The 17,731-nt window shown below is 43.8% G+C and overlaps 1 protein-coding gene across 1 annotated transcript in view; it reads left to right on the top strand.

Moving 5' to 3' along the window:
* Positions 1-17,731, top strand: part of LOC129697252 (venom phosphodiesterase 2-like) — a 133,031-nt gene that overhangs the window by 104,870 nt on the left and 10,430 nt on the right. The window contains exons 17-22 of the mRNA XM_055635606.1: positions 4,031-4,209; positions 4,309-4,360; positions 6,335-6,489; positions 9,834-9,966; positions 11,847-11,921; positions 13,616-13,748. Coding sequence (XP_055491581.1) covers positions 4,031-4,209; positions 4,309-4,360; positions 6,335-6,489; positions 9,834-9,966; positions 11,847-11,921; positions 13,616-13,748 — 727 coding nt within the window. The remainder of the gene's footprint in view (positions 1-4,030; positions 4,210-4,308; positions 4,361-6,334; positions 6,490-9,833; positions 9,967-11,846; positions 11,922-13,615; positions 13,749-17,731) is intronic.

Genomic DNA, 17,731 nt, shown 5'->3' with positions numbered 1-17,731 from the left:
GTGAGGGAATTCCCGTTCCAGCGCAGGTTCGCAGTAACAGCAGGTACAGTAAGCACAGTACCTGGAAACAAAGGGGAAGCCTCCATTGTGTCCGGAAACGTGGCCGATGGGCAGGACCTCAGGTCAGACTAAAGTACAGGAGACTTCGGCCCCCTCTCCCTACTATCCTACTGGCCAACGTACAGTGCCTTGAAAATAAAGTGGAGGACTTGAGGGCAAGGCTGCTTTATCAAAGGGAGCTGAGGGAATGCTCTATGTTCTGTTTCACAGAGACATGGCTCACCCCCAGCTCCCCAGACACAGCGGTCCAGCCTGAAGGGTTCTCCGTACACTGGCATCTGGGAAAGCGAGAGGAGGGGGCGTCTGCCTCGTGGTCAACTCTGCATGGTGCTCAGACGTGGCAGTCCTGTCCAACTCCTGCTCTCCACATCTCGAACATCTGGCGGTGAAGTGCCGTCCCTTCTACCTACCGAGGGAATTCACCTCCATCATCCTGATTACGTTCTACATTCCACCCCAGGCAGATGTCGGTCTGGCACTGGAGGAGCTGCACGCCGTGGTCCACAAACACCAGACGTCTTACCCCGAGGCGTTTACCACCATAGCTGGGGACTTCAATAAAGCAAACCGTACGAAATCGCTCCCATACTTCCACCAACATGTCTCCTGCTGCACCAGAGGACCAAACACCCTCGACCATTGCTACACCACCATCAAGAATGCCTATCGCTCCATTCCTCACCCTCACTTTGGTAAATCCGACCATACCGCGGTGCTGCTTCTTCCTGCCTACAGGCAGCAATTAAAGAGCGCACCCCCAGAGGTGAGGACAGTACAAAGATGGTCCGGGGGGGGGCAGAGGAACAACTCCAGGACTGTTTGGAGTCTGTAGACTGTGCAATGTTCAGGGACTCGGCAACAGACCTGAACCAATATGCCACAGTCGTCACAGACTTCATAAAGAAATGTGTGGAGGACTGCATCCCGCCAAAAACCTTCCGAGTGCTTCCCAATCAGAAGCCTTGGATGAACTTTGAGATCCGCACTCTCCTGAAAACCAGACACCGGGCATTCATGTCCGATGATACAATGGTCTACAAGAAGTCAAGATACGACCTTGGTAAGGCCATCAAAAAAGCCAAAAGGGACTCCTGCTCCAAGCTGGAGGATGAGACGGATGTTCGGCAGCTGTGGCGGGGCTTGAATGCAATAACTTCCTACAAGGCGAAATCAGGAGGCAGCTCAAATGTCAGCGAAGCATCACTCCCTGATGAGCTCAATGCGTTTTACGCACGCTTTGATAGGGAGAACGCTGATGTGCCTTCTCGAGCCCCCATTCGCTGTGATGGTATTTCAGTCACAGTCACAGAGGCCTGCGTCAGAAAATCCTTCAGAGGGTTGAACCCTCGAAAAGCGCCTGGACCTGATGGTATACCGGGTCGTGTTCTAAAAACCTGTGTGGACCAACTGGCTGGAGTTTTTACGGACATTTTTAACCTCTCACTTCTGAGGTTCGAGGTTCCCACCTGCTTTAAAAGGGCATCAATAATACCGGGGCCCAAGAACAGCAAGGTCAACGAATATCGACTAGTGGCACTAACGCCGGTGGTGGTAAAGTGCTTTGAGAGGTTGATCATTGTGCAAATCACCTCCTACCTCGAGAAAAACCTGGACCCACTGCAGTTCGCTTACCGCCACAACAGAGCAATGGTGGATACAATCTCACTGGCTCTCCACTCCGCTCTGGACCACTTGGACAACAAAAACTAATATGTCAAGCTGTTATTCATTGATTACAGCTCAGCATTTAATACAATCATCCCTTCCAAGCTGGTTATCAAAATCTCCGAACTGGGTCTCTGCACATCCCTCTGCAATTGGATCCTCGACTTCCTCATTCACAGACCACAGACTGTTCGAATTGGTGAAAAAGTGTCAGCCTCGATAACAATCAGCATGGGAGCACCTCAAGGCTGCGTGCTCAGCCCCCTGCTGTACTCACTCTATACTCATGACTGCGTAGCCGGTCATAGTGTGAACTCCATCATCAAGTTCGCTGACGACACCACTGTTGTGGGACGTATCACTGATGGGGACGAGTCAGAGTATAGAAGTGAGATCGACCGACTGACCAAATGGTGCCAGCACAATAACCTGACCCTCAACACCAGCAAAACCAAAGAACTGATTGTGGACTTTGGAAGGGGTAGGATGGGGACCCACAGTCCCATTTATATCAACGGGTAGATGGTGGAAAAGGTTAAGAGCTTCAAATTCCTGGGCGTGCACATCTCTGAAGATCTCTCCTGGTCCGAGAACACAGATGCTATTAAAAAGAAAGCACATCAGCGCCTCTACTTCCTTAGAAGATTACGGAGAGTTGGTTTGTCAAGGAGGACTCTCTCTAACTTCTACAGGTGCACAGTAGAGAGCATGCTGACTGGTTGCATCGTGGCTTGGTTTGGCAACTTGAGTGCCCAGGAGCGAAAAAGACTACAAAAAGTAGTAAACACTGCCCAGTCCATCATCGGCTCTGACCTTCCTTCCATCGAGGGGATCTATCGCAGTCGCTGCCTCAAAAAGGCTGCCAGCATCATCAAGGACCCACACCATCCTGGCCACACACTCATCTCCCCACTACCTTCAGGTAGAAGGTACAGGAGCCTGAAGACTGCAACATCCAGGTTCAGAAACAGCTTCTTCCCCACAGTCTATTGAACTCAACTCAAACAAAACTGTTTATTTGCACTTTATCTGTTTTATTTATTCATGTGTATGGTATATGGGCACACTGATCTGTTCTTTATTCATGCCTTCTATATTCTGTTGTGCTGAAGCAAAGCAAGAATTTCATTGTCCTATCTGGGACACATGACAATAAACTCTCTTGAATCTTGAATCTAGTTCTCTATTATACAATATGTGGGACTTTGGCCTTTGAGAAATATATAGCAGCGTTATTCAACCCTCTCTCGAATACTGCATGGTCTTGCCCCTACATCCCTCTGTCTCATTTGATGCGTTTGGTCTATATGTCCTCTTTTAAATGCTGGTGCCTTAACTATTGGCATTGTTTTTCCCTCCTCACTATTCCAATGATACTTTGTCACATTTACAGTGATATTCTTTGTTTTCCATCCAATTCAGTAAAATGATACTATACATAGGCACATTCATAAATAAGTACAAAAGTGAAACAATTGTAGGGTAATAGTAGTAAACTTCACCCAGGCACTACAGAGTTGCCACATTTCTGGCACGGTCTTGTGTCCTTCAAGTTTCAAGTTCTTAAAGCTATAGTGTCGTGTCTTGGTGGCTGTATTAGGTTTGTGTTAGAGTCGTCCTCAGTGGCTCCATGCCACTGCAATACACGTCCTATCCGCATGCTCAGCTCTGTGGATCTCCAGGCTGCTGCAAGGCCTCCAACAGCTCAATCCAGGTTCACATCGACCCACAAATGCACAATCCTCTCACCTCCCGCAGCCAACCTCTGAACCCCCAGATCACGTGCAGGGTTCCAGGATAGTAGCTCACAGCTCACCCATCAGCATGGTACCTCTCCTCTCTCCACCACCATTGCCATCTTCATCTCTTGGCTCTGGCCTTTAATGTGGTACCCATAAATATTGCTGGTTTACAACAAAAGACATAAAGTGCTGGAATAACTCAGGAGGTCAGGCAGCATTTCTGGAGAACACGGATAGGCGACAATTTGGTGGAATTTGAAAGAGAGGCGGTGGTGGGGCAAAGTCTGGCAAGCGATATGTGGATACAAATGGGGGTGGGGTGGCTTGATTGGCAGAGATGAAAAAGCAAAGTAGAAGGATCGACAAGGCACAAAATGTGAAGCCAGAGGAAGGAATGTAGGTGGAAGGGGATGGGGATTTTGTCCCACCCTCATATCACTTTCCTTTCAGTTGGATTGTTATTAGAGCCTATTTTGTTCATTAATTCCCTAGTAGGGAAGAAAATCTATCATCCTTATTGATGTTTGCAGACTCATTCTTAGGAAATGCATTCTTCCCAACAGATTTGTTGAAAATCACTCCTGCACCCAACAATGGCACCCATGGAAGTTTGAATCATCTTTTAAGGAACCCTGTGTATACCCCAACCCACTTAAAAGAAGCATCTTCAGCATCTTCCTGCCTTTCATCCGATTTAACACCAACCATTAATCCGCAAATGAAATGTACATGCAGTTCCCTGGTAATTACTTTTTTTTAGTATTGCAAATACTCTTCCAAATATGGCAAGTGATTTATAGACCAACTTTTATTTACATCATTCAAAATATTATCATTTTAGGCGTCATTGCCAAAAAATCCATGTGAGAAACTACATCTTTCCTTGGATGAAGGTAGGAAACTATAAACAAAATGTAACTGTTGCCAAATCATGCTTGGGTAAACTGAAGAATTCATTTTTTACTTTACTGCCCATATAGTATCTGGTGAAACTGATACAGCCTTTCATAGAACTCAGTTGGTTATTATTTACTAGATCATTGTGAATTATGCTCAGGCATGTGTTTTAAGAGCTCATCTAGTCTCCTGCTCTATCCTGAATGCATCAGCTTCTAAATTCGTGGGGGCCAATGCACTATTCGTCTGGCCCTTCAACTTTACACCAGCCATGGTTGGTCCATTAATCCCACTCCCATTTATTTGATTGGAGATGTGGACCTGGTTGGCAAAGGCAAGTGCAAATAATTGGTTTAATTGAATGTACGTCTGTGAGTGAGATGTCAGGTACCATTGACTATTGCTTAGCGACCACGTAAGGCGAGTACACCTGTGGGCATTGCAGGGCACAGGGCAACCCCCATCTGCCCATTAACGTTCATCCCCTGTTATCATGTACTGTTAAATTCTCAATATTCTTATTAAATAGAAGCTTCTCGTCTAAACCTGTTATGCTGTAATTATGTTCTCCCTGTTGGAAGTTTGTGGGAGGATGATAATAATTTACACAAGCCCATTGCAATATAAATATGAACATATGGCAATGTATGACTTATTTATACATCCTAGTATAAATTGTTCTAAGTCCAGAAGCAACAGATATCTTTGATTTTCATGAAAAGAGTTCAACTAAATAGTTTAAAGTAGAACCACAGCTCACCGTTTCATCCTAAAATTTATAAACCTTGTGCAGCACAGTGGCATAGCAGTAGACCTGCTGCCGTATAGCGCCAGAGATCTGTGTTCAATCCTGACTATGGGTGCTGTCTGTGTGGAGTTTGCATGTTCTCCATTGTGACCACATAGGTTTTTCCGAGTTCTCCCGTTTCCTCCCACACTCCAAAGAAGTACAGATTTGTAGGTTAAGTGACTTCAATAAAATTGTAAATTGATCCTAGTGTGTAGGATAGTGTTAGTGTACAGGGTGATCGCTGGTTGGCATGAACTTGGCCAAAAGGGCTTGTTTCCACGCTATATCTCTCAAGTCATATAGATCTGCTCTTTGATAACACACTATTACAACAATGAGTAATTGAGTAGTGGGTTTAAAGACAGAAGCTACTCATAACATTCCAAACTCCACGATCCTCATCTACACTGAATACTTACTTAGGACACCTTTGGTAGCTCCAACTTGTTCCACACTAGCACTGAAGGAATTATACATGTTTACACACCAGAATTACCTTTCGGATATTTGGCCTAAATATGAACAGGTTTAGTAAATGCATCTCATTAAAAGTCCAAAAGGATCACTTTCTCACTAATAGCTACTGGCATGATATCGTAAAGTCTATTAGCTTCCATTGCTCCCAATTTATCTTGTGCAGCAGGTGTTTTATAGAGATAGGTATTGTGAGTACTTTTACAGAACATGGAACTGTGATGGAATGTGTGTTTATATAATGTATTAATACATTATATAGTGTTTCACAGAAGTATATTGTCAAGCACGAATTGGCACCAAGGCTTTAAAATAGGCAAAGACAGATTTTAAAGGAAGATGAGTTTAAAGGTGGAATTCCAGAGCATTTTAAAGCTTTAAATGGGAGTAGTCACTAAACCTAAAGACAAAGATTCAACATTCTGGAATTTTGACTTAAGGTATTGATAGAAGCATCTTGTAAAGTTTAATGTGTTGCTTTAAGATACTTGGAACCCTTCAGAGAGGTAGTTTATTACAAATTTATTCCGTTTGAATTGGAATGAACAACTGGGGTGAAACTCCACGCAAAAACATGTTGCATCCATTCCAATGGAGTTTTGTTTATCTGGATGGTGTGGTAGGAATTAGAAATGTTTAGTGTGCATAGCTTGTAATTACCTTGTATTCGTATATATGTTGCTGACCTTTACATTGTATTTTGCAGTTGATGTTGCAGATTCTGAGCATTTGCCCTATGGAAGACCAAGGGTTGTGCAGGAGAACTTTAAATGGTGTCTCCTGCATCAACATTCGTATGTAAGTGGATACAGCCATAACAATTTAATGCCGCTGTGGAGTGCATACACTGTCCTTAAAACAGTAAGTTTCCTCTCTGTATCACTTGTGATGAGTGTTTACATTTATTGAATGCATCATATGTTCATTGTTACTACCACCTAAACAATTCTCCAAGTAATACATTTATCTCTAGTTCCCCCACTAATTCATTTAAAGATCCATGAATCTAATTGAAACACATTTCTCCCCATCCACTTCCACCTGTATTACTTCCTGTCTTCACAATTTTCACCTCTTCTATCATTATCTCACACTTTGTCTTTTCATCAGACCTTTATCCAATCATCTGCCAATCCTGACCCACACCTGTATCTACCTATCCCTTGCCTGACATATTCCTGGCCCCACCTCTCCTCAGTTTCTCCCCCCTCCCTACCACAACAATGTGAAGAAGGGTCCCGACCGTAAACGTAACCTTTCCATATTCTCCCAAAATGCGGCCTGACCTGCTGAGTTACACTAGAATTTTTTTTTTGTAAACCAGCATATGCAGTTCCTTGTATGCCCTCTCCATTTTTACTATGCAAGTTTAGCAGGTCATTGTTCAGAAGTTATATTTATACTTTACCAAGAAAAAAATATTTTTTTGAAAAGAACAGAATAGGAAAAGTTCAAATTTTCACATTCTGAAAGTGATCTGTGGTTTTAATCCAAAAAGGAGGAACTTGCAACTCAGAGTCCATTCTGTTACCAGAGAATCATATTTTCTCATCTTCAGAAATAGCTAAATACACTTTACTAATGAAAACTTATGCTTAAAAGTTATAACAATTGATAGGAATACCATGCAGCAAATATCACTTGATTGTAGACTTATTAACATTTAAGAAAAGTAACATACAAAATCTTCATATTATTAATTCTAAACAAGGATGAGCACTTGTTAAAAGACATAAGGGTCTCGACAATTTTTGTTGTATGAAAATGTGAGTGAGGAGAAGTAGAATACTCAGCCCACCCAAGTCTACTCTGCCATTTAATAAGATCACTGCTGCGAACTGTAACATTTAATCTGCATTGCCATCCATGCGAGGAAACTTCATCCATTATCAAGTATCTGTCAGACAAATCCAAGTGGGATTTCTTCAACCAGAATCATCAGGGCAAACCATGTAGTGTGGAGTTGTGTGGCTCCTCACAATTGTACAGTTGTGTGGATAGGGGAGGTTTGGAGGGACATGGCTCAAACGTGGGCAAATGCGACTAGCTTACATTGGGCATCTTGGTCGGCATGGATAAATTAGGCCAAAGGGCCTGTTTCCATGTTGTACAACTCTGACTATAACTCTAATTACTGTGGCTTGTTATCTGTCCACATCTGTTTAGGGAGAACGACCAGTCCCATCCATTTGCTTGCACCAATAGTTTTCTATATATAAGCATACATGACAAACAGCCACATCAAGCCCTCTGGAGGCCAATACAATGTAGTTTATTCACATGGAGTAAAAGGACCATTACCTGTATAAATCTAAAGCTTACATTGAAAACTGAAAAACCTGGAGCAAATGTAAGCAGCTCAATATTATCCATGTTCCAATGCTGGCAGCTCAACAACGGATACATAAAATGCAAAACATTCCTATGATAAGGCCTTTATTTTTCTGTAATGTCATTATCAGTACCAGAACATTTATGCTGCAAGCGGTCATATTTATTTTCATCATTTTGAATCTGTCCTTTATTTCTGCACAAGCTTTTAGTTCACTAAATGTTGCATGTGCTGTAGATGATGGATGTGGCTTTAGAGTTTCAAAGACTTTGGTCAGCTGCTATTGATTTAAACCATCTTTGTTCTGTATTGTCCATTGAAAACTTCCATTGGCCTAAAAGTAAAAAGGTTTAAGCAAGATATTTTGTATAACTAATTAAGGAAACATTCGGCAGTGTATTTTTCAGAGAAAGTCAGAAGTAACATTCGTTACCCTGGGAAGCAAAAATTAAGGCGATTGACAAAATAACCAGCGCTGACCTGAAGTATGGCTTTTTGAAAGGGTGCAGAAATGATTTGAGAATGATACCAGAACTTGAGTGCCTGAGCTATAGAGAGACGTTGAGGAAGGTAGGACTTTATTCCTTTCGTGCAGGAGGCCGAGGGATGCTCTTAGAGGTATAGAAAATCTTGATGGCGAATACACAGAGTCTTTTACCCAGGGTAGGGGAATCAAGAACCAAAGGACATGGGGTTTAAGTTGAGAGATGCAAGATTTAGGAGGAACCTGAAGGGAAACTTTTTAAACGGAGAGGGTGATGATTATATGGAACATGAGGCAATTACAATAACAGCATTTAGTTAGCTCTGACAGTTATACTCCCACTCATTTGTCTAAAAGATTCCAGCATTTCATCCATTTAACTGGTGGAACTATGAGATTCCTGAGAACTGGCTGAAGTCTAGTTTTTGGCTCTTGCCATGTTCTGAAGCCCTTCACATCTTTGCTGTGCCAGCAAGTTCCGCATGGCTGCTGGGAAAATTGCCTATTCAACCCTGGGCAGATTTCACCTGGCACCAGGGCAAGCAGCTCAATGAAATGAAAGGGGAAAGTGTGTGTGTGTGTGTGTCCCTCTCCCCCTCCCCAATATATGAAGTACAAACATTGCAAATCCTTACAAAGTTTGGGAACACCTATAAAGGTAGACAGCATCAATGGAAGGAGATAAAATAGATGATCTTGGATAAAACAGTCGATGTTATTTTTGCAGTTGGGGGAGGGGGGAGTCATCCAAGTGTTTACAGATTCATCTTGCAAATAGATTAACTACAACAGGTGGAGAGACAAATACGAGCAACCAAGGGACAGGTTAAAGTCATTAATGCCAGTCAACAGCTTTTGATGAAATCAGAAATGAAAAGGAGTATGCTGGTATATCCCAATCATTATTTTGCTTCCTGCACAGAATGAAATACAAATTAAAATCTCAATTTCTGCTTTGGTTGGGAGTTTATTTGATTAACTGTTGCTGAATGCTACAAGTTTTCAATAGATCTTAGACTCACTGAAGTAGGAACTTTGCCCTGGAGCATCTATTAAAACATCAGCAGGTTGGTTTGTTAGGTCAGTGGCAAGAGTTATCCCTTTTCTTTGTCCAGAAGATTTGGTTTATTACTTTAATGGCAGGATTCAGCCACGGGAATATTTAAAGATGTTAGAAACAAGAAGTTGGATGCAAGATGGACTGGAACAACCTTGAGCAACCTCATTAGTATAAAATACATTTGTTGGAGTTTTGTTTCTACTCATGGGTGAAATCTGAGAAAGAGTAAGTGCGCATCCCTGTCGGATCTGTTTGTCCATTGACATCGAATATAGATCATGTTTGTCATTGTTCAAGAACCTTTATTGCAATATTTATTTTTCCAACAGGAAAGTCTAATTTCTCCTCTGCCAAACATTCCAAACTGTACGTTTGATGATGTTCGACTTCCTTTGACTATGAATCATAGTTCATACAACAGCAGAGATAACAACAACACATATGGGTTCCTTTACCCGCCCAGTAAGTACAGCATTGACTTATATCCAGATTATGTTAGTTTCTTTAGGAAGGAATTGTGGATGCTAGTTTAAGCCGAAGGGAGACAGTTTCTCTTCACTAGGATCTACTTTGATGATGAGATTCATTGCAACTGTAAACAGCAACAGAAATTATTTCATATCTCAATTAAGATCATTTTTAAACATCAATTAGTATTACTTTATTGCCAAAGTGTAGATGGCTTGTTGTTGGCATGTATTAAATCATCATATTTTCCCATTTTAGATAATCCTTCCATCCTGTCTGTCTCTTCTCTCCCCACCCCTCCCCCACCCCTTCTTGATTCCATCCACCTAGGACCCACATTTTACCCACCAGATTTTCTTCCCCCATCTGATTCCATCTGCCTACGCCTCCATTGGTTATCCAGATCACCATAGTTACCCGTGTTCCTGCTTATCACCTTCCTGTCTCCACCATCACCCTCCTCTCATGGAGCTCCATCTGTCTTATTAGCCTGCGGCCCATCACACGAGGGTTTACGAGGATGTTTCCGTAACCAGCTTCCGTCTCCACACTATTATCCTATGGGATCTTTGGTGCGGAGACGGAAGCCGGTTACGGAAATGGGGCCTTAAATTACCCGTCTTGGGGTCACAGGCTATAGCCTTCCTGAAAGTGACAACATAAATAGGTAGTGGTAAAGAGGGCATACGATTTGCTTACCTTCATTCAGATAGGGCATTGGGTATACGAGTCAGGAACTGATGCAGCAGCTTTGTAAGACTTTGGTTAGGCTGAATTTAGAATATTGCAAGTAGATCTAGTCGCCACATAACAAGGAGGATTGAAACATAGAAAATAGGTGCAGGAGTAGGCCATTCGGCCCTTTGAGCCTGCACCACCACTCAATAAGATCATGGCTGATCATCCAACTCAATATCCTGTACCTGCTTTCTCTCCACACCCCCAGATCCCTTTAGCCACAAGGGCCACATCTAACTCCCTCTTAAATATAGCCAATGAACTGGCCTCAACTACATTCTGTGGCAGAGAATTCCAGAGATTCACCACTCTCTGTGTAAAAAATGTTTTTCTCATCTCAGTCCTAAAAGATTTCCCCTTTATCCTTAAACTGTGACTCCTTGTTCTGGACTTCCCCAACATCGGGAACAATCTTCCTGCATCTAGCCTGTCCAACCCCTTAAGAATGTTGTAAGTTTGATCATAAGGTCATGTGATAGGAGCAGAATTAGGTCATTCTGCCCATCAAGTCTCCTCTGCCATTCAATCATGGCTGATCTATCTCTCCCTCCTATCCCCATTCTCCTGCCTTCTCCCCATAGCCTCTGACACCTGTACTAATCAAGAATCTATCTATCTCTGCCTTAAAAATATCCACTGATGGCTACACAGACTTCTGTGGCAAAGAATTCTACCGATTCACCACCTTCTGACTAAAGACATTCCTCCTCATCTCCTTCCTAAAAGAACGTCCTTTAATTTTGAGGCTGTGGCCTCTAGTCCTAGATTCTCCCACTGGTGGAAACATCCTCTCCACATCCACTCTATCCAATGGAGGCTTTGGAGAAGGTGTAGAATATGTGCAGGGAAAGGGTGCAACAGAGAATGCTGCCTGGATTAGAAGGTATTAGCTAGAAGGAGAGGCTGGACAAATGTGGACTGTTGGAGGCAGAGGGGAGACCTGACAAATATATATTTAAAAAGGGCACAATTTTACATGTAGTTAATGCAGGATTTTTGGGTCAAAATGAAAACTTTACACCTTGATGCAATTTACAATAGTTAAGTCTTATTTTGTTTTACAAGTACAACTAGATAAGTGTGCTTATGTGTATTGTATTATTCATTAAAAAAAATCTATCCCATTCTTAATCTAGATCTGCTGACCGATAATAATCAGTTTGAAGGTTTATTTACCAGCAACCTTATACCCATGTACAAAGCCTTCCAAAGTAAGTATAGCAATTTCCTATTACAGTGTACCTACCTATTGTAACAAAAACTTGCTTGCAATTATGATTGTTATTATATTCTTGCAGCTTAATTTTAAGTTGAATGTGCTTTTGGCATAGGCTAACTCATTGCAAACTATTCTCCATTCATTCTTAAATTAATTATAATATTAACATGATTTATAGTGAGCACCATAGACCAAAGAGATTATTGAACTGGGCATTTTAAATTCCAGTTCTGATATTGTTATTTAAACACCTTTCTGCTGTGCCAGTACCTCATGCATTGAGAAAATCTAATTTGGAGCACATGTCACAGCATGATTTGTTCATTATTTGTGATTAATTGGAGAATTAAAGAATGAATGAGCACAAATAAAACCATTTACCCTGTGTTCGTTCCAGCTCTTTTGTAGGGAAACACAATTAACTGTAATTAGTTCTTTCATCCAAGACTTGTGCTCAGGTATTTATACAAATTTCCTTTAGTAGATTTATGTTGAAGCTAGTTCCTTCACCCTTTAAACTGGCATATGCCAAATCATAATGGAGAAACGTACAGGTACTGAGAGAGCTGGCTGAAATAAGGTAGGAGATACATTTGGACGGTATAGGCATCGACCAGATGGGCAGAATGTTCTCTGCAATATACAAGAACAAGGAGGATCGTATTCCTGCAAAAGGCAAAATCCTTTCTTCAAAACTCCTTTTCACAGTGGGGAAGATTTTAGGCAATCAGGACCAAATCTGATGGAGCGAGTCAACCCTTCATGCTGGGGAAACATTCTATTTTATGGATCAGTTCTGTCCATCATCACAGTAGCGAAATGATGGCACCTTGACTTGGGATCGACTGGAAGGTAGACCCTGGAGGTGATAGCAAGACACATTACCCTTCACGCTGTCTCCTGGGCCTAAATAAAAGATCTGGGGTTTTTTTTTGTTTTCTGTTCCATGACAATGTTTAAATTTTGAGGAAACATGAACCATTGAGTTGGTCAAACTGATAAATTACTTAACACATGGATCTTTAAACAGGCAGGCACACAGACAGGAGGCAGCTACTGAAACCGAGGTAGACATTCTCAAGCTGCTACCTTACTGCTATCATTAATATCCGGTTCACTGGAATCCAGCTGCATAGAATCCATACAAATTGTTTGTGAAATGCACATGATCAAAGAGTGTACCACCCTTTTAGGCTAGAGAAATAATTGGCAGTGTATGGGACATAACTTTTATGTAGTACATGTAGTTAAATTGTACATACATTTTATGTAGTACGTAGTAAAATTATAGTCTCAATATCGATAATATATAAATTTAAGTGTGATGTGCTGCAAACATGTTTAGTTTAGATATTCAGCACAGAAACAGGCCCTTCGGCCTACCTAGTCCTCACCAACCAGTCCCCCCCTTCCCCCCCCGTTATTTTTGGTTGTGGAGTTTCATATCAACAATAAATGGATTAGCAAAACGGTACAGTTTGAGGTACAGGCAAGGCAACCACCAGTGGCAGTTCAATGTGTTTGGATCAAGCTAATAAAAATGTAGTCAAGTTGTTGCACATAATAATTGCAAACTAAACACATTGGGTCAGGAAGAGTTTGAGTCGGGTTGAATTGTGTTATTAAGTTGAATTATTAGTGTAGCAGAAAGAAAAAAAGTGAATTTATTGTTTTGCTATTTGACAGAGATATGGAATTACTTCCACGATGTTCTGCTAGTGAAGTATGCTCAACAAAGAAATGGCATCAATGTGATCAGCGGACCAGTGTTCGATTTTGATTTCAATGGAAGGTTCGATACTCCTGATGTTATTGCAAAGTAAGTGGTTAATTTCACTGATGCCCATGTTTCATAAATCTCCCTGCCTTAAAATGACAAGCGTTTACTGATTGGGCTTGGTTATAATTCAGATCAATGCTTAAAGAATTCGTAGAACACAAAATGCTGGTCCATGCCGACCAAGTAGCCCCATCTAAGCTAGTCCCATTTGGCCCATCTATATTCAATATAGATTACTAAAACTCTCATCTTGTTTGGATGTCTGCATGTGAGCATGCGTGCGAGTGAGATCCTGAAATTACGCCAAAACGGTACACACTAGCGCTAAAATTTGTGCACCACCTTACTTACAATTGTCTTGTGTGTTTTCAACAAGTTTCATTCAGAATTATGTTTTATTTTACGTTATTAACATTTTTAGCTTTACAAAATCCCACTTTCAGACCAATAACTTTGTGCTGTGCCAGTTGCTAGCAGTTCCAGCTATGAAAGTCACGATGGGATCTCATTTGCGACAATGTTGCAATCATAGAACATTTAAAGGCCTGTCCCACGAGCATGCGCCTCCATGCGGCAAGCGCGACCTAACGTGGTCGCTTGAGCCGTACGGCCTCGCGGGGCCGGTCCCACTTCGATTGCCTGAGCCATATGGAGTTGTGCGGAGCTGGTCCCGACATTGCTCTGAAAAACTGACCGTGTTCAAAAATTCAGAGCGGCAACGGCCTGCTGGCCCTCAGCCTCCTCAGCAGCATGTGCATCGCCTTGTCAAGTCAAGTCAAGTCAAGTCAAGTTTATTTGTCACATACACATAAGAGATGTGCAGTGAAATGAGAGTGGCAATGCTCGCGGACTTTTGTGCAAAAGACAAACAGCAAAACAACCAAACAAATTATAAACACAATCATAACACACATATTCTTTTACATAATAAATAATGGAAGGAAAAACGTTCTGTAGAGTTAGTCCCTGGTGAGATAGGCGTTTACAGTCCGAATTGCCTCTGGGAAGAAACTCCTTCTCAACCTCTCCGTTCTCACTGCATGGCAACGGAGGCGTTTGCCTGACCGTAGCAGCTGGAACAGTCCGTTGCAGGGGTGGAAGGGGTCTCTCATGATTTTGTTTGCTCTGGAGTTGCACCTCCTGTTGTATAGTTCCTGCAGGGGGGTGAGTGAAGTTCCCATAGTGCGTTCGGCCGAACGCACTAGTCTCTGCAGAGCCTTCTTGTCCTTGGCAGAGCAATTCCCAAACCAGATGGTAATGTTCCCGGACAAGATGCTTTCCACCGCCGCTGCGTAGAAGCACTGGAGGATCCTCGGAGACACTCTGAATTTCCTCAATTGCCTGAGATGGTAAAGGCGCTGCCTTGCCTTACTCACGAGTGCTGAGGCGTGTGATGCCCATGTCATATCCTCAGAGATGTGGACTCCCAGATATTTAAAACAGTTCACCCTATCCACAGGATCCCCATTTATCCTCAATGGAGTGTACGTCCTCGGATGATGTGCCCTCCTAAAGTCCATGATCAGCTCCTTCGTTTTTGTGATGTTCAAGAGGAGGCTGTTATCCTGGCACCAGAGTGCTAGATCAGCCACCTCCTCCCGGTAGGCCCTCTCATCATTGTCTGAGATCAGGCCCACCACCACAGTGTCATCAGCAAACTTAATTATTGAGTTGGAGCTGAACCTAGCCACACAGTCATGTGTGTACAGGGAGTACAATAGGGGGCTGAGGCCGCAACCCTGGGGCGATCCTGTGCTCAGGGTGAGGGACTCTGATGTATTCCCTCCCATCTTGACTACCTGGGGCCTGGCGGTGAGAAAATCCAGGACCCAGGCACACAGGGAGGTGTTGAGCCCCAATTCCATTAGCTTCCCGGCCAGTCTGGTGGGGACTATCGTGTTGAAGGCTGAACTGTAGTCTATGAACAGCATCCTCACGTAGCCCCCGTTCTGGCTGTCCAGATGGGAGAGAGCAGTGTGCAAGACCTGGGAGACCGCATCGTCCGTGGACCTGTTCGGACGGTATGCGAACTGCAACGGGTCCATGTTCCGAGGGAGGAAGGCGCAGATGTGTTTCTTCACCAGCCTCTCAAAGCATTTCATGACTACCGAGGTAAGGGCCACCGGACGGTAATCATTCAGACAGGCTGGGGAGGCCTTTTTTGGTACCGGTACAATGATGGATTTTTTGAAGCAGGCAGGGACCACGGACTTGTCCAGGGAGAGGTTGAATAATGTAGTGAGCACTGGAGCTAGCTGCGTAGCACAGGACTTGAGTACTCGCCCCGAGATGCCATCGGGGCCTGCAGCTTTTCTCGTGTTCACCCGTGTCAGTGCCCTCCTCACGTCGTGCTCGGACAGCGAGAATGTGTGCACATTCCTCCTTTCAGCTTCGGTAGCCAGCCCGCTGGCGGTATTGTCGATAGTCGGCAGACCTGGAGTGGTGTTGCCCCTCTCGAAACGAGCGTAAAAGGAGTTCAGGTCATCAGCTAGGGAGGTGCCGGCACATGCGGATGAGGGAGGGGTACTTCGGTAGTTGGTTACAATCCGTAGCCCCTGCCACAGGCTTCTGGTTTCCTGCTGCTCCATCTGTAACTCCATCTTGTCCCTGTACCTTCTCTTTGCGTCCTTCACCGCCCTTCGCAGTCGGTAGGACTCTGCCTTGTAGACGTCCATGTTTCCTGATGCCAGGCCCGAGTTGTAGGCAGCTTTGCGAGCATTTAGGGCCACATGAACAGACCTGTCTACCCAGGGTTTTTGGTTCGGAAAGGTGCTTACCCTTACCGTGGGGACGATGTTGTCAGTTACTGTTGCGATGAAGTCCGTGACTGCTTCCGCGAATTCACTGACGTCACTGGAACTTGCTTCGAACATATTCCAGTCGACATCACTCAGTCATCTTGCAGCATGGCCTCTGACTGGTCGGACCACCGCTTTACGTCCCTCGTCTCTACCGCTTCCCGAACTATCCTCTGTTTATACTCCGGCAACAGGAAAATAGCAGCGTGGTCAGATTTTCCTAGGGGAGGGAGTGAAACGGCCTTGTAGCCTTTCCTGAACGGTGTGTAGCAGTGGTCCAAAGTTCTCTCCCCCCTGGTGGCACACGTGATGTGTTGGTAGAAGTTCGGCATGACCTTCTTGAGATTTGATTTATTAAAATCTCCAGCCACCACCATAGCCGCATCCGGGTACTTGTTTTGATGTCAACATAGCACATCGTGTAGGGCCGATAGTGCCACGTCGGTGTCCGCCTGCGGTGGGATGTAGACGGCTGTGACGATCACTGAGCCGAACTCCCGGGGAAGGTAGAATGGGCGGCATGAGATCGTCAGGTGCTCCACCTGCGAGCCGGAATAGGAAAGCATCTTGAGAATTCCAGGGTTGCACCAGTTTGTTATTGGTCATGAAGCAGACTCCTCCACCCTTGGATTTCCCCAGTGCTTCTGGTCAGCACGGTGGACAGTGAAGGTTTCAGTCAGGAATCAGTGAGGTCAGTTGTTTCAGTCAGGCAGAGGATGTTGCAGTTCCTTATGCCCCGCTGGAATCTGATCCTCGCCCTGAGGTCATCCAGCTTGTATTCCAGGGACTGGACATTCGCCAGAAGAATGCTGGGCAGAGGGGGACGAAAGGCTTGGGCTTTCAGCCTATTCCGAATCCCCCCCCCGCTTCCCTCGATGCTTTCTCCGGGTTTTCCTTGCAGCCGAGCTCCCTTTGTTGTTGCAGCAGCTTCTGCTGATCTCTGCTGGCCATGCTGGATCAGTGAGTAAAGAGTTTAAAAAGTCTCCATTTGCCCTGGAGTTTAGATTTAAGAGGGTTTCCCTGTCATACTTTGTTAGTACTAGGGAGTTAGAACTTAGAAATAAGTTAAAAAGGAACATAAAAGTTAAAAACACACACAATTTTCGCGGAGCTGCCACAACGGCGACTGGACAGGGCCGCGCCATTTAAAAAAAAAAATTTTTTTTGACGCTGTGCACACTGCCTTGACGGGTGTGCGCAGCATCTTGATGCCGTATGTCACTC

The sequence above is a fragment of the Leucoraja erinacea genome, chromosome 5, assembly GCF_028641065.1.
Source record: "Leucoraja erinacea ecotype New England chromosome 5, Leri_hhj_1, whole genome shotgun sequence".
In the NCBI taxonomy this organism is placed as follows: Eukaryota; Metazoa; Chordata; class Chondrichthyes; order Rajiformes; family Rajidae; genus Leucoraja; species Leucoraja erinaceus.
The sequence above is the reverse complement of the archived record's forward strand: the minus strand, read 5'-3'. Positions and strand labels throughout refer to the sequence as shown.